This window comes from Muscardinus avellanarius (genome assembly GCF_963383645.1).
Source record: "Muscardinus avellanarius genome assembly, chromosome: 2".
NCBI classification, from domain to species: Eukaryota; Metazoa; Chordata; class Mammalia; order Rodentia; family Gliridae; genus Muscardinus; species Muscardinus avellanarius.
The window spans coordinates 53,752,994-53,776,942 of record NC_137787.1 but is presented as its reverse complement, the minus strand read 5'-3'; the positions used below and the strand labels follow the sequence as shown (position 1 = coordinate 53,776,942).

The 23,949-nt window shown below is 38.9% G+C and overlaps 1 protein-coding gene across 1 annotated transcript in view; it reads left to right on the top strand.

The window, feature by feature from the left end:
* DNAJC10 (DnaJ heat shock protein family (Hsp40) member C10) overlaps positions 1-23,949 on the top strand; it is a gene marked incomplete at both ends in the record, with an annotated part of 130,674 nt that overhangs the window by 84,074 nt on the left and 22,651 nt on the right. The window contains one exon of the mRNA XM_080689372.1: positions 19,479-19,668. Coding sequence (XP_080545498.1) covers positions 19,479-19,668 — 190 coding nt within the window. The remainder of the gene's footprint in view (positions 1-19,478; positions 19,669-23,949) is intronic.

The window sequence follows — 23,949 nt, the reverse complement described above, 5'->3', positions numbered from 1 at the left end:
TGTGCAAAATCCTAAACAGTGTACAGCTAGAGAATAAGTTAGAGGTAATCAATAAAAAAAATTTAAGTGGATTTATGCCCCCCACAACTTAGTGAAACCCTTTTACAAAATAAAGAATAAAAAATAGGGCTTAGGGTGTAGCTTGGAGGTAGAATGTCCCTGGGTTCAATTCTCAATACCACAATAAAGAAATAGACTTACACAATAGATACTGTATGGATATCATCTAGATAGATCTTAATCTGGTATTGACAACTTTCAGAAGCTACTAGCAGGTTAATCATGTCCTGATTTGCTCTTAATTACAGTATGTTCTGATGAAAAACTCACATGACTGTTCAAAGACTGCAACCGGAGACATAAGCCCATAGGAAAGCATCTCTCTGCTTTCTCATTGATTTGATGAAAGTTTTGCCTCTGAAGGAGCATTTTTTCAATATTTTTTTTCTAACAAGGCAATTCATCTTTTGCTTTTGTGTGTGTGTGTGTGTGTGTGTGTGTGTGTGTGTGTGTGTAGAGCATTGATTTAGATAAAATAAAAGTCTGAGATCTGGATGCAGTGGCACATGCCTGTAATTCCAGCCATATGAGAGGCTGAAGTAAAGGGATCACAAGTTCAAGGTCAGCCTAAGCAATTTAGCCAGACTCTGTTTCAAGGGGAAAAAAAAATTAAATATACTTTTATTGGTGTGTTGTAACTATTTGTCAAAGTGAGATCCAAAGTTATACAAACATGCATGCACACAGAACTTGATGGGATTTCCTCCAGATCCCCCTTCCCAAAATGCCTATATGTTAGTGAGATTGTGGAGATACTGTCATATATGTACGTAGCATTATTTGAACTGTTTCCATCTCCTTTTCCCCCTCCCCACCTCCCTCACCAAGTCTCCTTCCACTATTCTACTGGTCTCTTTCTTCATTTACCTAAAGTCAGTCCCTCTCCTCTCTCTCTCTCTCTCTCTCTCTCTCTCTCTCTCTCTCTCTCTCTCTCTCTTTCTCTCTCTCTCTCTCAAACAATATTTTTATTGAATATAAATGGTATACATTTAAACTATATTTGGTGCCCTCTCCCCCCCACCCCCATTTTCCCTTTCCCCTCCCACCAATGGTTGTCCAGGTTAACCATGCCATATTCATAATGTTACACATATTCAGATGTAGACCCTCATTAATCAAGGTCAGCCTTCCTCCTCTCCTATCTTTCCATTCAAACTTTGCTGATATTTCCCCTCCATTATCTGGAGTCCCACTGGTATCCTCTGTGTTTCCTAGTTTGGGCATATTAGAGGAAACATATGTACCTTCTCCTTCTGTGCTTGGCTGATCTCACTTAACATAATATTCTCCAGGGCTTTCTATCTTCTTGCAAATGATATAATTTTGTTCTTCTTTATGGCTGAATAGAATTCCATTGTGTGTATTTCCCAAAGTTTTGCTATCCATTCATCTGTTGATGGAGATCTGAGTTGGTTCCATATTTTGGCTATTACGAATTGTGCTGCTATGAACATAGGTATGCATATGTTGCTGTAGTTCTCTGAATTCAGCCCCTTTGGAAAGATACCCAGGAGTGGTATAGCTGGATCATATGGTGGATCTATTCCCACCTTTCTTAGGAATCTCCACACGGCTCTCCATAGTGGCTGAACTAGTTTGCATTCCCACTAACAGTGTAAAAGAGTTCCTCTTTCCCCACATCCTTGCCAGCATTTGTTGTTATTTGATTTCTTTATGCTTGCCACTCTGACTGGGGTTAGATGGAATCTCAGGGTAGTTTTGATTTGCATCTCCCTGATGGCCAGTGATGTAGAACATCTTTTCATGTATCTATTGGCCCTTTGTATCTCTTCTTTTGTGAAGTGTCTATTTAGTTCATTTGCCCATTTCTTGATTGGGTTGTTTGTTTTGCTAGTGTAGAGTCTTTTGAGATCTTTGTATATTCTAGATATTAGCCCCCTATCAGAATGGTGGCTGGTAAAGATCTTTTCCCATTCTGTAGACTTCCTCTTTAGGTTGTTGATAGTTTCCTTTGATGAGAACTTTTTAGTTTGATGCTATCCCACTTGTTTATTCTTGCTTTAATTTCCTGAGCTTTGGAGGTTTTATTGAGAAAGTTACTGCCTGTGCCAATATGTTGTAGTGTTGAACCTATGCTCTCCTCAGTCTCAGGTCTAATGTCTAAGTCTTTGATCTATTTTGAGTTGATTCCTGTGCTTGGTGAGATATAAGGGTTTAGATTCATCTTTTTACAAATGGTTAGCCAGTTCTCCCAGCACCATTTGTTGAAAAGGCTGTCTTTTCTCCAGCGTAGGAGTTTGGCCCCTTTGTCAAAGATTAATTGACTAAAGATGTGTGGATTTGTTTCTGTATCTTCTCTTCTAATCCACTGGTCAGTATATCTGTTATTGTGCCAGTACCATGCTGTTTTTACTACTATTGCTCTATAGTATAGTTTGAAGTCTGGGATTGTGATGCCTCCTGCATGTTTCTTATTGCTGAGAATTGCTTTGGCTATTCTGGGTCTTTTCTTTCTCCATATAAAGTTCATGACTGATTTTTCTAGGTCTCTGAAGAATGTTGCTGGTATTTTAATGGGAATTGCATTGAATCTATAGATCAGTTTTGGCAGAATGGCCATTTTGATAATATTTATTCTGCCTATCCATGAGCACAGGAGATCTTTCCATCTTCCAAGGTCTTCTTCAATTTCTTTATTTAATGTTTTATAGTTTTTGTTTTAGAGGTCTTTTACATCTTGTGTTAGGTTTATTCCTAGGTATTTTATTGGTTTTGAGGTTATAGTGAATGGAATTGTTTTCTTTGTTTCTTTCATTGTGGATTCATTGCTGGCATAAAGAAAAGCCACTGATTTCTTTAGGTCGATTTTGTATCCTGCGACTTTGATGAATTTGTCAATCAGCTCCAGCAGTCTCTTGGTTGAGTTCTTTGGGTCTTCCAGATAAAGGATCATGTCATCTGCGAATAAGGATAATTTTAATTCCTCTCTTCCAATGTGAATTCCTTTGATTTCCTTCTCTTGTCTTATTACTGCAGCAAGAGTCTCAAGAACTATATTGAAAAGGAGTGGTGATAGTGGGTATTCTTGTCTTGTTCCTGACTTTAGCAGAAATTCTTGCAGTTTTTCCCCATTCAATATAATGTTGGCTTTGGGTTTACAGTATATTGCCTTAATGATGTTGAAGTACTTTCCTTCTATCCCAATTTTTTGCAGTGTTTTGAACATAAATGGGTGTTAGATTTTGTTGAATGCTTTTTCAGCATCTATTGCTATGATGATGTGTTCTTTGTTCTTGGTTTTATTTATGTGGTGAATCTTATGTATTGATTTGTGTATGTTAAACCAGCCTTGTTTTTCTGGGATGAAACCAACTTGGTCATGTTGTATTATTCTCTTGATATAGTTTTGAATGCATGTAGCTAGTACTTTGTTTAGAATTTTTGCATCTATGTTCATTAAGGATATTGGTCTGTAGTTTTCCTTTCTTGAGGTATCTTTATTTGGTTTGGGGATTAATGTGATACTGCTTTCATAGAAGGAATTTGGGAGAGTTCCATTTGTTTCAATTTCCTGGAACAAGTTATCAAGTATTGGTATTAGTTGTTCACTGAAGGTTTTGTAAAATTCAGCTGGAAACCCATCTGGGCCTGGGCTTTTCTTTTGTGGAAGAAGTTTTATTGCTGTTTCTATTTCTTTGGTTGCTATTGGTTGGTTTAGGCTTGCTATATCCTCTTGGCTGAGTGTAAGGTTAACCGTGCTTAGAAATCTATCAATTTCTTCCATGTTTTCAAGTCTATTGGAGTATAAATTTTTAAAGTAGTTTCTGATAATCTTTTGAATTTCTTCACTATTTGTGGTGATATCTCCTTTTTCATATCTAATTTTGATAATTTGAGTTGATTCTTTTTTTCTTTTGGTTAGGTTGGCCAGGGTTTTATCAATTCTATTAATCTTTTCAAAGAACCAACTTTTGCAGGAGCAGGGATGGAATCCAGGGGCATTTTACCTCCGAGCTACACCCCTACCCCTATTTTTTAGTCTTTTTGTTTTTTGAAACAAGGTCTCACTGAGTTGCAAAGGGCCTCACTAAGTAGCTGAGGCTGTCCACGAACCACCATCCTCTGTTCTCCGCCTCCTGAATGCTGGGATTACAAGGGTGCGCCACCCCCACCCCCAGCTCTACAGTCTCTTTTGTTTCCTATTTCTCTACAGCTTCCACATATGAGAGAAAACATATGACCCTTGACTTTGAGACTGGCTGATCTCACTTAGTGTATTCTCTAGTTCCATCTATTTTCCTGAAAAATAACATAATTTTGTTGTTCTTTATGGCTGAGTAAAATTCCACTGGTTGTATATACCACATTATATACTTATAATTTAACTTAGCAAGACCCTGTTTCAAAATAATTTTTTAAAAGGTTAGGGATGGTAGCCAGGCGTGGTGGCGCACACTTGAAATCCCAGCATTTGAGAGAGTAAAACAGGAGGATCACGGTTCATGGACAGCCTCAGCTACTTAGTGAAGCCCTTTGCAACTCACTGAGACCTTGTTTCAAAAAAGAATTTAAAAATAGGGCTAGGGATGTAGCTTGGAGGTAGGATACTCCTGGGTTTCATCCCCAGTATAGAAAAAAAAAAAAAGGTTGAGGATGCAACTCAGAGGGAGAGAGCTTCCCTAGCATGTGCAAGGCTCTGTGTTCAATCCTCAGTATCAACAAAGAGCAAATGATGTCGGGTATTCCACATAAAGTAAAAGACAAAACAGAAAATGACATTATTAAAAAAATCAACCAAAAGTTTCATTCCTAATATTGAATATACTTTGCTTAAAATAATTTTTTTTGTTTTTCCACAATTTAAACAGCATTGTTGATGTGCATTATCCAAAGTCTATTTCTTTATTTCCTTTCTGCAGTGATAAGTATTCAAAGGGTTGGCCCTTTTCTTAGATCAGAGATCAAAGAAATTCCTTGGAGTATAAAATTACTTGCTATGAACTAGAGCTTTATTCCTTAGAGGTTTCAACAGAGAAAAATTTCTATTATAATAAAAGTAGCCCCCAGAAGATGTCATATTAATTTAAGCCTTCTTAACCCATTGAGCTTTTATTAGATTCCTAACTAAAAGTTTGAATAACTGAAAGAATTTAGAAGAAAAATATATGTATTTATTAATCATCTATGAGCTCAATAGTAAATGGAGATACAATAATAACAATAAAATATTTAATCATGGAGCACCCTAATGCTGGGAGACCAGAGACAAACTATGTCTGGTATTAAGGGCAAAAAAAAAAAAATTATAAGCTGGATGTGGTGGTGCATGCTTGTAATCCCAGCATTCGGGAGGCTGAGACCTGAGGATCACAGTTCCCGTACAGCCTCAGCTACTTAGTAAGGTCCTCTGCAACTCAGTGAGACCGGGTTTCAAAATAAAGAATTAAAAAATAGGGCAGAGGGTGTAGCTCAGAGGTAGAATGCCCCTGGGTTCCATCCCCAGACCCGCAAAAAAAAAAAAAAAAAAAAATTATAAAACTTTTAAAAGATCACTGGGGGGCTGGATTTGAGGGACACTGCTCAATTAGAGAGGGCAGGGGAAAACTCACTTAATGAAAGGATGGAATGGGTTGCACTCAGATAGAGAAGGAAAACCACCCAGAAAGGGGAGAGAAGGTCCTGGAGTTCATTTGTCTGACTGCTGAGCAGGAATCAAGTTCTAACTCCTAATCTTGGCTCTGTGAGCTGCCTGCCCTGCTTGACCTCTTCTTTCAGATGAAGGTAACAATGCTTGCCCTGTCTGTACCTGGGAGCTACTGAAGTTTGAGTTTATGTTTAGAGAATATTTTAAGCCTTACAGGCAAAAAAACATTAGGAAAGCACAAGGTACAATTATGTTATTTTCCCTGTATTTTTCTCCTGTCTCTTTCGATTTGGGCTGTTATTTTATTAAAAACAAACAAAGCTGGTGGCCTATTCCTCCCTCTCAGGAAGCCAACCTCATCTGTCGGTTTAAACAAGTCTCAGCTAGAGGGGTAGTACCGAGATTCTCCTTTACACTGAAGGCTCAAGGTCAACATGAAACTGAAAAGAAAATGTTCCACTGTTAAGGCAAACTACCTCAGGCAATTGTTACTGGAATTGTCGTGTAAAGGCTAACCCTAGCCAGGAGAGATCCCTTATAACATTTATTCTCAGAAGAGCAAATGAATGTAGGATGTCATTGAGGCTTTGAGGCAGAAGACAGAGTTATGTAGATAAAGCTCTGGCAGAAAGGTGAGCAGAGTCCTCTAAGACATAACTTATTTTTTTTTTTAGGTCTGTACAATTAAATTAGCCTTTTACAACCCTTCAATACATAACTTTCTTTCTTTCTTTTATGTGTGTTTCTATTTAAAGACACCTGACTTAATATACACTGTTGATTTATTAGCATTGAACTCACGCCTAAATGAAGCTTATCTGACACCTTTATTTTCTCATAAAACACGTTACTCTTGCACCTAGGAACATTAGTTAGCACTTTAGCACTCTGCTTGGGGCCTCTTTAGTAGCTAAAACACCAACAAAAACATGACACTAAAAAGACCATTAAAAAATGCATGTTTACAGTTTGAGAACTGAAGCAGGACAGTGTCTATATCACTATATAGCCTCATCTGTTCTATGTATTTCAGGTAACTCTTTTTTTTTTTTTTTTTTTTTGCTGCCTTGCTCAGCAAAAGCTCCATGACTATTGATTTGGGACTAGAAATACATTTTATACAGTAGGAACACTCAAAGACAAATCAAAAGCAATGTGGATGAACAGTATTTTTTAAATTTGTTATTGTTAAGAACAGTATTTTGACATGCATCTTTCACATAAGGATTATTTTCATTAACATAATCACAATCATTTTTTCACACACGATAAGAAATTTAAAAGTGGGTATTTTAAAATGGCATTTGTCATTCAGAAATCAATCTAAATATTTATTAAGTGTCTACTGCATGTTTTAATATTGGTTATGACCTAGTTTATTAAATAAACCTAGGATAGTGGTTAGATAAACTCCTACTCCAAAGTCTTAGGATTTGCAAATGTATCAAGTTAAAATTTTTTTTTTCTAAGCCGGGTATAATGGCGCATGATTATAATTCCAGTGCTTGGGAGGCTGAGACAGGAGGGTCTAGGTTCTCTGCCAGCCTCAGCTACTTAGTGAAGCCCTCCGCAGCTTAGTGAGACCCTGTTTCCAAATAAAGTATAAAATAGGTCTGGGAGTATAGCCTGGAGGTAGAAAAGCCCCTGGCTTCCATCCCCAGTACCACAAAAAAAAAAAAAAAAAAAATTCTAATGTGTTTTTGAGGGCAAGAGTCCCTGTTAGCATGAGACTTCATTCAATAGTATTGACATTAGTTATGGAAAGCACTCTTTAAATCTTCACATCCCTGAATAGCTATTAACTATTCAGCCACTGTGCCATTCACTTTTATATGTCTTTTATATTACTATATAAAAATCCACATGTAATGGAATTTATTAGTCGTTTAATGTTTGCTTAGCAAATGTGTATTTGTGACACAGTGGAGAAGCGGAGATCCTGACTTTTATTAGCAACTATATTTCCTTTTTTTCCCCAAGTACTGGGATCAAACTCCAGGCCTTACACATACTAAGCAAGCTCCTGAGCTGCACCCTCAGGCCTAACAACCCTTCTTTTCAAAGTTGGCAAAATAAAAGAGTTCCAGCAATGTAATTTATCCAGGAGATTTATTTCAAAGTGTCACTAAAGGTCTTTAAAATATGTAGAAAGAAGGTTTGCTACTGGCTTTCTTTTTATTTTATTTTTTTCATTTCCTGGGGATGGAACCAAGGCCTCGTGCATGCCAGGCAAGTGCTCTACCACAGAACTACATACTCAATCTCCCTGTAGGCAACTGGATGGCATTTGCTCTTAGAACATATGGCTTCAATTTTTAGGTTATGGATGTGTTAATGGCTGGATCTGTAGACAATGGGAAACATGTTAAGTGAAACATATACTTATGACGATTCTACTCTGGAATTCTCTTCAGTTCGTCATTTCTCCAGACACTTCAGTGGTACCACAAAGCCTTCATCCTTTTATTAGCAAGTCAAGGATTATAGGCCAAAAGGAGTCTTTTAAACAGTGAAATTATAATCCTCAATTTTTTTTATTTTTTGGTGGTACTGAGGATGGAACCCTTCTACCTCCGGGCTACACTCCCAGACCTATTTTATATTTTATTTGGAAACAGGGTCTCTTAAGCCAGCAAGGCTGGCTTCGAACCTGCGTGATCCTCCTGTCTCCGCCTCCCAAGCACGAGGATTACAAGGGTGCCACCACGCCCAGCTATAATCCTCAGTTTAAACCCACAATTGACAATGACTTTGTTAATGAACTATATGTAACATTAAGCAATTACACTTGGCCTATCATTCCTAGGTGATCATAGAAAAAGCACACTGTGGAACTGTCATATTTGAGCCGAGCCGTGAGGGCTTTTGTGTTCTAGACTCAAAAGTATCAGAGATGAAACATTTAAAAATAAGGAAACTTGTGTCCATTTGTGAGTAATTCCAAGCTGAAAAAAGTTGTTAGGTTGCTAAAAAAGAATTTTAATGGTATTTCCCAAAGATAAGAAATTCTTCCTTGAGTCTTTGACTACACTATATATTTCAGAAGAACTGGTGTTAAGATATGTAACAAATCTTGACTAAGCCCTTAAATTCTTGTTCTTAAGCTTTATTTTAGAAAATTAAATGGTAAACTATGCTGATATCAAGGCATCGTGTGTGTGTGTGTGTGTGTGTGTGTGTGTGTGTGTGTGTTGAACAACAGCTAACTTAGCTAACTTTTAGGATTTTTCCTGGGAAGTTACACAAATTTAGATTGATCTCACACATTCTTCCAAAATAATTTAATATTTCCAGTTAAATAAGAAGACATGAAAAGCCAAGATAACATGAAATAAAAATATCTATGCTATATAGTACTTGGTAAAGTGAGACTGTAGAGTAGTACAGTTAGGTAGGCCTTCATAAAGTAAGAGTTGAACCAAGGAAAGATGGGCTGAAAACAGCACTATTTCAATAACCCCTTCTACATTATATTCAGTTCATTTAATTCAATCTTCATTCTCACAACTCTTTTTTTTTTTATTTTATTGGTGCACTGTATTCATACATCATAGTGGGATACAAACTTTTGTAGACATACATGCACACATCGCCCAGTCAGCCCCCACCCGATCCCCACCCCATTCTCTCCCCATCCCTCCCTCCCATGCTTGGCTTAGTGGTTGCCATCTTGTATTATAGCAATTTATCCAAAGTTAAAAATGATAATCTCACATAACAGTTTCATTTGTCTGATGCCAAGCTTTTGATGATTTAAAGATAACATTTCAATATTTCTTTTTGCTTTCTTTCTTACCAGAGCATATTTTTTTCTGTTTTTTGGTGAAACTATCATATATTTATATATTTATTTTTCAGAAAAAAATCTATCCTAATATGGAATATGAATTCTAGATACCCAAAACGATCTTGAAGAAGAACAAAGCTAGCAGATATATATTTTCTGATTTCAAACCATATAAAGCTACAATAATTGAAACAGTGTAGTACTGTTCTAATGGCAGATATATAAACCATTGAAGTTAAATACAAGCCTAGAGCTAAATTCTTCCCTATATTGTCAAGTTATTTTTGACAAGGTTTCCACGAACATTTGGTGGTGGAAATAATATTCTTTTAACTAAATATTGTTGAAAAATAATAATTACATGGAAAAGAATAAAATTGGACCCTTACCTAATCCCACATACAAGTATTAACTCAAAATAGATAAAAGACCTAAATATAAATCTTAAGACTATAAACTTTTAGAAGAAAATCTGGGTCATAAAACCTCACAACATTGAAATTGGCAGTGATTTCTTGGATATGATTTCAATGGCACAGGCAACAGAAGAATATACAAACTCCATAAATAATGAATCTCCACAGATAACCAATCTTAGTTGTCTGTTGGATGGAAAATCTTGTTTCTCTGGTTCTGGTGAGTGTTACCTATTTCTTCTTTGTAGTTAATCTCTTTGAGTATTTTCTCTAGCGCTGGTTTTGAAGACATAAATTCCTTCAGTTTCTGTTTGTCATGGAAGCTTCTTATTTCTCCATCTAATTTGATAGAAAGTTTTGCTGGATAGGAAATTTTTGGCTGGAAGTTGTTTTCTTTCAGAGTTTGGAATATGTTACTCCAAGCCCTTCTGGCTCTCATGACTTGGTTTGGGAAGTCTGGAGTGATTCTAATTGGTTTGCCTCTGAATGTCACTTGGCCCTTTGCTTTTGTTGCCTTTAAGATTCTCTGCTTGGCTTCCACATTGGTCATTTTGACAATTATGTGGCGTGGGGATCCTCTTCTCCGATCCTGTCTAAAGGGAGTTCTATAAGTTTCCTGGACCTGTGTATCAACCTCTTGCTCTATGTTTGGAAAATTTTCTGCTATTACTTCCTTGAAGAGATTGTTGATCCCTTTGGTTTCACTTTCTTTTCCCTCCTCTATTCCAATTATTCTTAGGTTAGCTCTCTTAAGATGGGCCCATATTTCTTCAATGTCAGATTCCTGCTGTTGGATATTTTTTTCTAGATTAGAAACTATGCGTTCATTTTTGGATTGCTCATCTTCTAAGAGCGAGATTCTGTTCTCCATGTGGTCTAATCGGTTGTTTGTGCTTTGAATTGAGGCCTTTACTTCATTAATTGCATCCTTTATCTCTTTTTGGCTCTCTCTGAGTTCTTTTCGAGCACCTCTATTATTTCTACAGTTATTTTCCTGATTTGATCTTCTAGAAATCTCTGATTTTCTGTTGTATCGGGTTCTGATGTTGTGGGGTTGTGGGCGGCATTCATTGCTCCAGTATTATTCCTCTTTCCCATGATTTCGGATGTTTGTGCCTTCTCTGGGTTCTTCCCTTGGGTCACTATGACTTCACTTAAGGTGTTCTGGATCTCGAGTCAGTAGTATCTCAGACCCCACTACTCCTTTACTGGGTTTTATCACAGAGTCTCCGACCCAGGGAGTCAATAGAGGCTGCTTTAAACTATGGGGGGTGCCAGGTTGCACGTTCTCCTATGGTGTGATATCTCTGCCACCACCACTCCCTCACTGGGTACAGTGAGGTGCCTCACTGTACCTCAGTGAGGTACAGTACTGGGATTTCTCCTCTTTGGCCCGCAATTTGACTCACTGTTCTTGAGTGCGCAGATGTAGCTGTACTGGATTCGGCGAATTCACTGCTGCTGTCGCCGCCGGTGGCAATATGGCGCCTCTGCCACGCCCTCGGCCATGAGGCTGGCGTATTTTTTCTTCTCTGGTTTTGATTTCCACTCTGAATCCCTGCAGCGTGTGCTGAGCTCAGCCACTGGGAGCTTTAAATCCTCTCTGCACCGAAAGATCCCGCCTGGCTGTACCGCAGCGGCTCACCTCGGCTTGCTGTAGCCGTCCAATGAGTTCGCCGCTGCCGCCGGCAGTATGGCGCTGCTGCCGCGTCCACGGGCGCGTGTGTCTCCTCTGTGGCCCTGAGCTCTGTTCTCAGTCCGCTTTCTCTCTGGAGCCTGGTGGTTTTTTTGTTTTTCTGGTGATGGTGTTTTCTGGCTATGAAAGGCGCTGGTTTTGTGGTAATGGAGATTGGTTGTTAGCAGGGCTCTTAAGCCCCGCTTTTCTCAGTCGCCATCTTCCCGGAAGTCCATTCTCACAACTCTTTACTCCCTCTCTAGACACACTGATAGTGTCCTTATGTGACCCCCTTCATATTTCTCCTAACACTTTGTTTTTAGCTAATTTGTTCTCCTTAATTCTGCCAAGATTATGCTTCAGAAATAACATGATTTGCATGTAAGCATCAAATAGCCCCACCATCCACAGCATAGCACACAAAGTATAGTTTATTATACAAGGTGCTTTGTTTGTGTGTGTATAGTACTGGGGATGAAACCCAAGGGCACTCTACCTCCCAGCTGTACCCACAGTCCTATGTTTTAGTCTTTATTTTGAAGCTGGGTCTCACTGAGTTGCAAAGGGCCTCACTAAGTAGCTGAGGCTGGTCACAAACCATGATCCTCCTGTCTCAGCCTCCCAAGTATTACAAGCATGTGCCACCACGCCCGACACAAGGTGCTAGTCATATCTGTTCTACCTTTCCGCTTCATCCTTTGTGATTCACCCCATCTACCTGTACAACTTCGTCTTCACCTTTGACCCCATCTACCTGAGAATGGTACCTCTGCTCTTTTCAAACTGCCCTATCTACCTGCCCAAGTTCACCCTTTTTTATCTTCTTCTACCTTCCTTCTCTCCCTCACCCTGTACATTCTGGCCATGTCCAACCAGTGCCAGTTCTTGAAAGCTCACACCATATTTTCTTGTAGGTTTCTATGCCTTTATATACACTATTATTTCAAATAACCTCTCAAAAATACTGATTATTATTAGCTATGATAAAAGACCACAGCAGTGCCCATACAATCATTTTTAGTTTACATTGGTTTGTCGGGGTGTTCTGTTGTTGTTGTTTGCTTGCTTATTTGCTTTAGCAGTGCTGGGGATCAAACCCCGAGCCTATATGTGCTTAACAAGAGTACAACCCCTAGCTCAAACCCCGAGCCTATATGTGCTTAACAAGAGTACAACCACTGAGCTCATCTCCAGCTGGTACAGTCAGTTTCAAACATTTTTATTTATTTATTTATTTATTTATTTATTTATTTATTTATTTACTTGGTACTGGTAATTGAACCCAAAGGCATTCTACCTTTGAGCTGTACCCTCAGTTTAGTTTTTTGTTTGTTTGTTTGGGTTTTTTGTTTGTTTGTTTTTGTTTTTGTTTTGGTGGTACTGGGGTTCCTGGAAGCCCTTCTACCTCCAGGCTACACTCCCAGACCTATTTTTTTTTATGTTTTTATTTGGAAACAGGGTCTCTTAAGCCAGCATAGCTGGCTTGGAACCTGTGCGATCCTCCTGTCTCCGCCTCCCAAGTGCGGGGATTACAAGCGTGCGCCACCACGCCCGGCCAGAGTTTATTTTTTATTTATTTTTTATTGCCAAGTTGCTAAGGCTGACCTTGAACCTGAGATTCTTCTGTCTCAGCCTCCCAAGTACTAAAATTATAGGTCACCCTGTGTGGCTTCATTTTAAAACTTAGTAAGAATGATACAAGAAGTAAAATTTGTTGGGGCAAACTGAAGTGCTCACTCCCAAAGCTTATACCACCTTCATTCTAAAACTGTTCTCATCAAGACTACTGACAATTCCTATTCTAGAGTCTCTTCCCTGCCTCTATTTACTTGAACTCTCAGCTGATTTATTCTTTAGTAAAGCAATCTCCTTTCCCAGATTCAGTGGCACTACACTCTCCTGGTCTTCGCCTCACTGTTGACACTAGTACACTCACTTCTCTCCTGCCTGACACCGAACATTACAGTAACTCAGGACTTTATCCTCAGCCCTCTTGTCTCTGTTCCTCTCTACAGTCACTTGATAGACATGTTACTCATCCTGGGGCTTCAGAGACCATCTAGTTGTTACTGACTCCCATGTGTATGTCTCCAGCCCTGACTTCACTGCCAAAGTTCAGACTTAAGCATCCAACTGCCTATTTTTCTCCTTTGGGGACCCAAGAGGTACTTCAAGCTTAACATAATCAAAATTGAACTCTCTCTCCCATTGACTCTTCAAAAACGGCCTCTTTTCCATCCCCAATCTTTTTTTTTTTTTTTTTTTTTTTTGCAGGTCTGGGGATGGAACACAGGGGCATTCGAGCTCCTAGGTACACTCCCTGCCCTATTTTTAAATTCTTTATTTTGAAACAAGGTCTCACTAAGTTACGGAGGGCCTCACTAAGTAGCTGAGGCTGACTGCGAACCACAGTCCTCACGTCTCAGCCTCCTGCTGGGATTACACGCGTGCGCCACCACGCCCAGCTTCATCCCCAGTCTTGAACATCTTAATAAAATGCTTTCATAGCTGATGCTGCCAAAAGCATACATACAGGCACAGTGGCACATACCTATAACCATGGGGAAACTAAAACAGGGGGATTGAGATTTAAGGCCAGTGTACAGTAATTTAGCAAGACCCTGTTTCAAAATAAAATGGGGCTGGGGTGTAACTCAGATGTAGAACCCCCTGGATTCAATCCCCAGTACCACAAAGAACAAAAAACCTCGGTGTAATCGTTGATGTCTCTGTCTCTCTATATACATATACACATATACATATATGGAGTCTTATTGATGCTACCTCCAAACTATATCCTTCCTGACTTTTCTTCTCTCCAGTCCCCAGTACCATCCTTTTTCAAGTCTTCGCCATCTTTTGCCTGTGTTACTTACCAAACAGCCTCCTCCCCGAAAACCATGTTTTCACACTTTCTCTTCCACAGTTTGTTATTTATAAAGTAGAAATGATCTTGCAAAGTATAAATTAAATGTCACCTCCTGGCTGAAGAATCCCAATGTGGATCACATGTCAATTAAAATAAAATTAAATCTTCACAATCTACTCTCTTGGTGATGTGACCTCTGCTTATTTCTTAACCCATTGGTTTTACTTTCCCCTGTCCACTACCATCCAGCCACAGTGATCTGTTTCCTCTTTTGAGAACTTACAATTGGTTCCCTACCACTGGGACTTTGTAATTTCTGTTTTCTCTGCATAGAATACTGTCCACAAATGTTTATGAGATTGTCTCCTTGTCACTTAAATCTCAACTCATGCCAGGCATGGTGGCACATGCTTGTAATCCCAGTACTTGGGAGGCTGAGACAGGAGAATCAGGTTTGTGGCCAGCCTCAGCTACTTAGCAAGGCCCTCCACAACTTGATGAGTTCCCCGCTTCAAAATAAAGAATAAAAAATAGGGCTGGGAGTGTAGCTTAGAGGTAGAATGTCTCTGGGCTCAAATTCAGTACTGATAAAATAAACAACTCAATTCAGATCATACTTAGGCAGATCTTTCTTGAAAATCTTGCTCTTTTATAAAGCAACCTAAATTAGGCAATTATGTATGGTGTTTTCCAATATAAGACAGCAAACAAATGAAAAGGAACCAGATTTAGAGATGCTAAATTTGATTTAGGTCCTGTTGAATTTGACACAGACTAGAACATCCACCTGGCAATTGAAATGTAGTTGCCAATGCAGAGATAGTAGCTGGGTGCAGGCAAGTTGGTAGTTTGCCTTAAGAATCAGAGAAGAGCTGGGCATGGTGGCACATGCTTGTAATCCTCGCGCTTGGGAGGCTAAGACAGGAGGATCGCACAGGTTCGAGGCCAGCCTCAGCTACGTAGTGAGGCTTTCAGCAACTTAGTGAGACCCTGTTTCCAAATAAAATATAAAAAGGTCTGGTAGTATAGCCCGGAGGTAGAAAGCCTCTGGGTTCCACCCCCAGTACCACCAAAAAAAAAAAAAAAAAAGAATCAGAGAAGAAAAAAAAAATACAAAAAAATCTGAGGATAGAATACTATGAAATGAAACTCACTGCACTGATGGGTGTAGGAAAAGGAGCCCAAAGAGCCTAATGAGAAAAAATAGACTAAGTAAACCAGTGAGGAATAGACATAGCCGGGCCTGGTGGCACACGCTTATAATCCTAGCATTTGGGAGGCTGAGACAGAAGGATTACGCAGGTTCGCGGCCAGCCTCAGCTACTTAGTGAGGCCCTCTGCAACTCAGTGAGACCCTGTTTCAAAATAAAGAATTAAAAATAGGGCTGGGGGTGTAGCTCAGAGGTAGAATGCCCCTGGATTCCATCCCCAGTGCTGCCAAAAAAAAAAAAAAAAAATAGATATAACCCCAGAGGAAAAGTTTCTGGAAGAATAAAATGTAAAAAAAAAAAAAGAAAAGAAAAGAAAAAAGAAAAGAAAAAAACATTAAAAATGTTTCATAGCTTTTGAAGCTAAGATTACTGATGGCTTAGAGTTTCATGCCAATTGCAATGGATTGGAGTAAATAGTGGAAGTGGTGACAGGTGACTGTGTCTTTCTAGAATGTCTGTCTTCACCAGATGATAACACACAGGAGAGCAGAGCCCAGTCTTTTTAGGATGTTCACTTTCACAAGAATTTAGCACAGTGCTTAAAACCTGGTAGGTACCATTTTCTCAAAAGTACTTGATCAGCGGGTGAGGTAGTAGAGAAGGGAGAAGAATCGAGGATGAGGACAAGAGAAAAAAGAGATATAGAAGAAGGAAAGGGGGAAAAAAGAGAAGGAAGCCGGCATGGTAGTAGGATTGTAATCCCAGCATTTGGGAGGCTGAGACAGGAGGATCGTGGTTTGCAGACAACCTCATTTACTTAGGCCCTTTGCAACTCAGTGAGACCCTGTTACAAAATAAAGAATAAATAATAGGGCTAGGGTTTAGCTCAGAGGTAGAATGCCCCTAGATTTTATCCTGCTACTGCAAAAAGAAAGAGAAAGAAAGAAAGAAAGAAAGAAAGAAAGAAAGAAAGAAAGAAAGAAAGAAAGAAGAGAAAGAAAGGAAGGAAGGAAGGAAGGAAGGAAGGAAGGAAGGAAGGAAGGAAGGAAGGAAGGAAGGAAGGAAGAAGAAAGAAAGAAAGAAAGAAAGAAAGAAAGAAAGAAAGAAAGAAAGAAGAAAAGATCCAGCAGTGGACAGACAAGAATTTAATTGTTTTCACAGTGGAAACATCTCAAAAGCATGTGGAAGCAAAAGCAATCCAATAATGAGAGTTGTAAAACATAGAAAAGAGGAAGACATAGAAAGAGAGCTCTATGAACCGGTAGGAGATGACATCATGAACTAACACAAAGATGACTCTTGTTGATAATTCGATGTAAGTTAAGTTTCAGTGAAAGAGAGAACATCATGGGTCACAAGTGATCTATAAAGGTTCATTTCAAATTATTTCATGATACTGTTATCATTTAATATTAATTCATTTAATAATGTAATTATATTAAATAGCTAATATTGACATCCAATTTAATATTTTGGTGCATCCTTAGTAACTCAATTATTTATGATTTTTCATATGAATTTTCATTTTTAGAAAAATTTTCTACTTCATTTATAAAACAGGACTTCTAGCCAGATGTGATGGCGCATGCTTGTAATCTCAGCATTAGGGAGGCGGAGAAAGGAGGATAACAGTTCTAGGACAGCCTCAGCTACTACTTAATGAGACCCTTTGCAACTCAGTGAGACTCTGTTTCAAAATAAGATAGAAGGATGGAGGTGTATCCAGAGGTAGAATGTCCCTGGGTTCCATCCCAGTACCACACACACACACACACACACACACACACACACACACACACACACCAAAAAAAAAAAAAAAGACATAGGACTTCTAAAGATGAAGTAAAAATACAATGAAGGATGAGGAACAATTATTAATTTTATTAATTTTCAAATAATATAAATGACAATCTCATTTTTTAAAATGTTGTTCTGCTTTACCAGTATCAGAACCAATAAAAGGCAGTAGAAAAAAACAAAAATAAGGTCCAAGGATTCTATTGTGATATTGTAGTCTATTTTCCTTTAAAAAATGTAAACTTCTCCTTACCTTCAAAATGAAGTTTTTAAAACAAAAAAGCCCTGAACAGTCATTAAACTCTACCACAGTGTGGGCTAATGTGGCCAAAATTCTTGTTCACAAAACCAAACTGTTACAACATTTGTCCTGTAAATTCCTACCTTGAGACAAGATTCTAATTATTTCCTTGTGCTATTCTAAAAACTTGCTTTGGCCTCATTCCCAAAATCAAGGGCACTATTCTAAGCTTCACCTAATTTTAATCTTAGTTGAAGACAGTTTTATGTCTCAAAAAAATATATTTCAAAGTAGGCCTCCACATCAGATTCCCCATCTCTGTTTCATAGAATATTTGTCAGATTTGTAAAAGGACAATGGGACTAAGGAAGCTAAAGCAGCCTGACTACAGGCTGCTAACTGAGGATAAAAGTAGACCTAGATGTCAGGTTTTCTGATTCATAGGGCAGTTCCTAGTTCACAACCACTACGCATGACTACTCCTCTGTGCAATCCTGCAGTGCTGAGTCCCATTTGATTCTTCTTCTATTCTATCTCAGTTGTACTCACTTTTACCAATTCAAGACAGCTGCCCTGCTCATTGATAACCAGAACCCTTGTTCCCACTTGAGTCTGAGGTCCTATTAATAATGCTCATTAATTTCTCCTGCTGTGATGAGAAAAACTGCAAAGGGGAGGCTTGCTCTGATCTATTTAGTTCACTTATAGAGCTAGTAATCATTACATTAGAAGTTTGAAATAAATGTAAGGTTTAGTTTTCATAGACTCCTGTCACTCACTGAACAATTGGCAGCCAGTCAGGGACAGCGCTGGCCACTTCTCCAGCATCCATGCCCCCTCCTCCCAGGCTGAACCTCCTCTCCTCTATACCACCGCAGAGCCTCTCAGCCCAAACTATACCTCATCCCCGTGCTGCGTGGACATTGACAGCTCCACAAGGAAGTCGCTGTCTAGGCCCACACAAGAAGCGGCCTGCCTTGGCAGGGCCCTTCTGGACATCTCTCCACTCTCACCCTCTCTCCCCACACCACCACAACTGCACTACAAGGGGTTCCATAACACAGGGTTTCTTTTGACTAACAAGAGATGGGAGTCACTGGACAAAGTTCTCCATCTTTCATGCCACCCCAACGTAGCCTTGAATGCAATCTCTCCTACATGTCTTTCCTCAAGCTCTGAGAATTCAAATTTTTGTATCTTTGCAACCTCATAACCTTCTAACTCTTGTTTCTTGATGGAGTTGCCCATGTTGTTGTGCAAGAGAAAGACAAAAGAAAAAGTATAAAGTATAATGCTTATAAATGCATAATATGTATGGTCGTTCCAGCCGTGGGTGGCTAATAGGTGATACAACCCAAAATGATTCTTTAATATATTTCTTGGTACATTGGAGGCACAGACACTCCAAGAACACATCTCTAAAATTTCATTAAATGCTCTAAACCTATTGCAATTCCCCTAGTATTCTCTCTTTTAACTTTTTTGAGGAAATTTTCTGTCTACCCAATACTTTTACAATTCAAAACTTTTTTTCTTTTTTGTGGGTTTGGGATAGAACCCAGAGGCATGTGACCTCCACGCTACAACCCCTGCCCAATTTTTTATTCTTTATTTTGAAATAGGGTCTCACTGAGTTGCGAAGGGCCTCTCTAAGCAGCGGAGGCTGTGAACCACGATCCTCCCATCTCAGCCTCCCAAATGCTGGGATTACAAGCATGCACCGCCACGCCTGTCTTCACACAGTCTTTATAACAATTTCACCTTCATTTTTGTCTTAAAGTTCCTTTCCTCCACTTCCAGCCCCTTTGGCACTGACTCTGTGCCCCTCCTGCAAAGCTCCACCATAAACAACAGTAACACTTGTGAACATTTTCTAGGAGTGAAAATACCTTGAAAGATGCAGATGGAATCCAGATACATATCACAGTAGTGGTTCTCAAAATGTGGTCCACAGAGCAGCAACACTCACCAGAACCTGCAGATGAACACCCTTCAACCTCTCTCCAGACCTACTGCTTTGGAGACCCTGGGAATGGGGCCTATAAGTCTGTTCTCACCAGCTCTCAGGTAAGTCTGATCAAGGTGATGCTGGTGAAAGTAGTGGCAACCATTCCACGTGGTTCTCTCCAACCCTTGTTGCATATCAGAATCATATGGGAGTCCTGGGGAGCATTCAGATTACTGATTCTTGGGACCTACCCCCAGAGATGCAGTTTCAGTTGGACTGTAATGGTGCCGAGTTTCTAGTTGATTTTAGTGTCCCACCAAGTTGCTAAAACATTGCACTATCCTCAAATAAGAGCTATAAGGGAAAACTTTTTTTTTTCTTTATTGTAGGGGAGTTGTATAAGAAGGGATAGATGGTACATTTTTCTGGCTTGTTTGGAATATCTAGATATCTTTATAACCTAATTCTAAATTAGTCATAAACATGTGTAAAGAACAAGACAGAAGGTCATATTTAAGAAAAATCCTTTATTAAAATATACAAATAAGCCAGGCATGGTGGTACATACTTGTAATCCCAAAATTTGGGAGGTGGAGACAGGAAGATCCAGGTTTGCAGCCAGCCTCAGATATTTAGTGAGGCCCTCCACAACTTAGTGAGACCCTGTTTCCAAATAAAGAATAAAAAATCAGGCTGGGGTGTAGCTCAGAGGTAGAATGCCCCTGGGTTCCATTCCCAGTAGTGCAATAGCTAGCTAGATAGATATACTGGGCATGGCACATGCCTGTAATCCCAACAGAAGTGAAAAAGGAGACATCACCACAGACAGTGGGGAAATTAAAAGGATTATCAGAAACTATTTTGAAAATTTATACTCCGATAGAATAACAAACATGAAAGAAATTGATAGATTTCTAAGCACATATAACCTACCTAAACTGAACCAAGAGGACATACCAAGCCTAAACCAACCAATAGCAAGCAAAGAAATAGTAACAGCAATAAAAATTCTGCCATCTAAGAAAAGCACAGGCCCTGATGGGTTTCCAGCTAAATTCTACAAAATCTTCAGTGACAAACTAATCCCAGTACTTCACAACTTGTTCCAGGATATTAAAAGAGATGAAATTCTCTCAGATTCCTTCTATGAGGCCAGTATCACATTAATTCCCAAACCAAATAAAGATACCTCAAGAAAGAAAAATTACAGACCAATATCTTTGATGGACATAGATGTAAAAATTCTAAACACAATACTAGCTATATGCATTCAAAACCATATCAAGAGAATTATATACCACAACCAAGTTGGTTTCATCCCAGAAAAACAAGACTGGTTCAACATACACAAATCAATACACGTTATTCACCACATAAATAGAACTGAAAACAAAAAACACATGATCATATGAATAGATGCTGAAAAAGCATTTGACAAAATCCAACACCCATTCATGTAAAAAAAAAAAAAGCAGAAAATTGGAATAGAAGAAATATATTTCAACATCATTAAGGCAATATACAATAAACCCAAAGCCAACATCATATTGAATGGGGAAAAACTGCAAGAATTTTCTCTAAAATTAGGAGCAAGACAAAGATGCCCACTATCACTACTCCTTTTCAATATAGTCCCGAGACTTGCCACAGCAGTAAGACAAGAGAAGGAAAACAAAGGAATTCAAGTAGGAAGAGAAGAATTAAAACTCTTCTGATTTGCAGATGACATGATCCTTTATCTAGGAGACACAAAGAACTCATCCAAAAGACTACTGGAGCAGAACGACACAGAAACCTCTTCAGCTGAAATATGAATTCTTTTTTAATGGATCCTTAATATGTTTCTTCTTCATATGTCTCTCAATATGTCTAATATGTCTAATATGTCTGACAATGCGTACAACAAGCACAATATATATCAGCATCATAATCCCTCCCTCTATTCCCTACCAACCCCAAGCTTCCCACGGCTAGGGCATGCACATTTCTGACTCTCTCATAGGCAGGCTGGTGGTAGCACAAGGTGCTGCGTCACTGATCATTCTGCAGGCACGTAGCATGGCACACTGCGCATGCTCAAGGAGACGTCCATCTTGTGAGTCTCATGACTTGGCTGCAAGCCTAGGCGCCATCTTGAATCCACGCTGGCAACAAGCCTGGGCCATCTCGGTCCAGCCGAGTGGGCCCCGACAGCAGATGACATGATCCTTTATCTAGGAGACACAAAGAACTCATCCAAAAGACTACTGGAGCTGATTAACAATTCAGCAAAGTTACAGGATACAAAATCAATCTAAAGAAATTAGTTGATTTTCTTTATGCCAACAATGAATCCACAACAAAAGAAATAAAGAAAACATTCACTAAAACCTCAAAACCAATAAAATACCTAGGAATAAATCTAACCCAAAGATGTAAAAGACCTCTACAATGAAAACTATAAAACATTAAAGAAATAAATTGAAGAAGACTTTGGAAGATGGAAAGATCTCTCTTGCTCATGGATGGGCAGAATAAATAGCACCAAGATGGCCATTCTGCCCAAAGTGATCAATAGATTCAATATAATTCCTATTGAAATACCAATGACATTATTCATAGACCTAAAATATTAGCCATGAATTTTTTTATTTTTTTATTTTTTATTGGTGCATTCTATTTATACCTCATAATGGGGTAAAAAACTTATGTAGACATAAATGTACACATCACCTAGTCAGCCTCCACCAAGTTAGTCATGAATTTTATATGGAGAAAAAAGACCCAGAATAGCCAAAGCAATCCTCAGCAAAAAGAACCATGCAAGAGGCATCACAATCCCTGACTTCAAATTATAATATAGAGCAATAGTAGTAAAAACAGCATGGTATTGGCACAACAACAGAATAGAAGATACAGAAACAAACCCACACACCTATAGTCAATTGATCTTTGACAAAGGGTCCAAACTCATACACTGGAGAAAAAAACAGCCTTTTCAACAAATGGTGCTAGGAGAACCGGCTATCCATTTGTAGAAAGTTGGAACTAAATCCTTACCTCTCACCATGCACAGGAATCAACTAGCGATGGATCAAAGACTTAGAAATTAGACCAAAGATTGTGAAGTTATTAGAGGAGGGCATAGGCGCAATACTTCAACATATAGGCACAGGCAGTAACTTTCTCAACAAGACCTCCAAAGTGCAGGAAATTAAAGCCAGAATTAACAAGTGGGATGGCATGAAACTAAAAAGGTTTTGCTCATCAAAGGAAATCATCAAGAACCTAAAGAGAAAGCCTACAGAATGGGAAAAGATTTTTACCAGCCACCACTCTGATAGGGGGCTAATATCCAGAACAAAGAGCTCAAAAGACTCTACACTAGCAAAACTAATAACCCAATCAAGAAATGGGCAACTGAACTGAAAGATACTTCACAAAAGAAGAGATATAAATGGCCAAGAAATATATGAAAAGATGTTCAACATCATTAGCCATCAGGGAGATGCAAATCAAAACCACACTGAGATTCCATCTAACTCCAATAAGAGTGACAAGCATAAAGAAATCAAATAACAGCAAATGCTGGCAAGGATGTGGGGAAAGAGAAACTCTTTTACACTGTTGGTGGGAGTGCAAACTAGTTCAGCCACTATGGAGATCAATGTGGAAATTCCTTAGAAAACTGGGAATAGATCCACCATATAATCTGGCTATACCACTCCTGGGTATTTTTTCCAAAGGAGTTGAAATCAGAGAACTACAGTAACATATGCAAACCCATGTTCATACCAGCACAATTCATAATAGCCAAAATATGGAACTAACCGAAGTCTTCATCAACAGATGATTGGATTGCAAAATTACGAGAAATACACACAATGGAATTCTACTCAGCTATAAAGAACAAAATCATGTCATTTGGAAGAAGATGGAAAGACCTGGAGAATATTATGTTAAGTGAGATCAGCCAGGCACAGAAAGAGAAGGGACATATGTTTCCTCTAATATGCCCAAACTAGGGAGTATTAGGGATACCAAAGGGACTCCAGACAATGAAGGGGAAACCTCAGCAAAGCTAGAATGGAAGGATAAGAGATGAAGAAGGCTGAGGTTGATTAATGGAGGAGCTACATCCGAATATGTGAAAAAGTATGAATATAGCATGGTTAACCTGGACACTCATTGTTGGGAGGGGAAAAGGGAAAAGGGGAACGGGGAGGTGGGAGAGGGCACCAGGCACAGTCTGAATGTTTGTCATTTTCAATATGTTGCACATAAAAATAAAAATAAATTAAAAAATAAAAATAAAAAAGGGCTGGGAGTGAGGCTCAGAGATAGAATGCTCCTGGGCCAATCTCCAGTACCCCCTAAATTATATATATGTGTGTGTGTGTGTGTGTGTGTGTGTGTGTGTG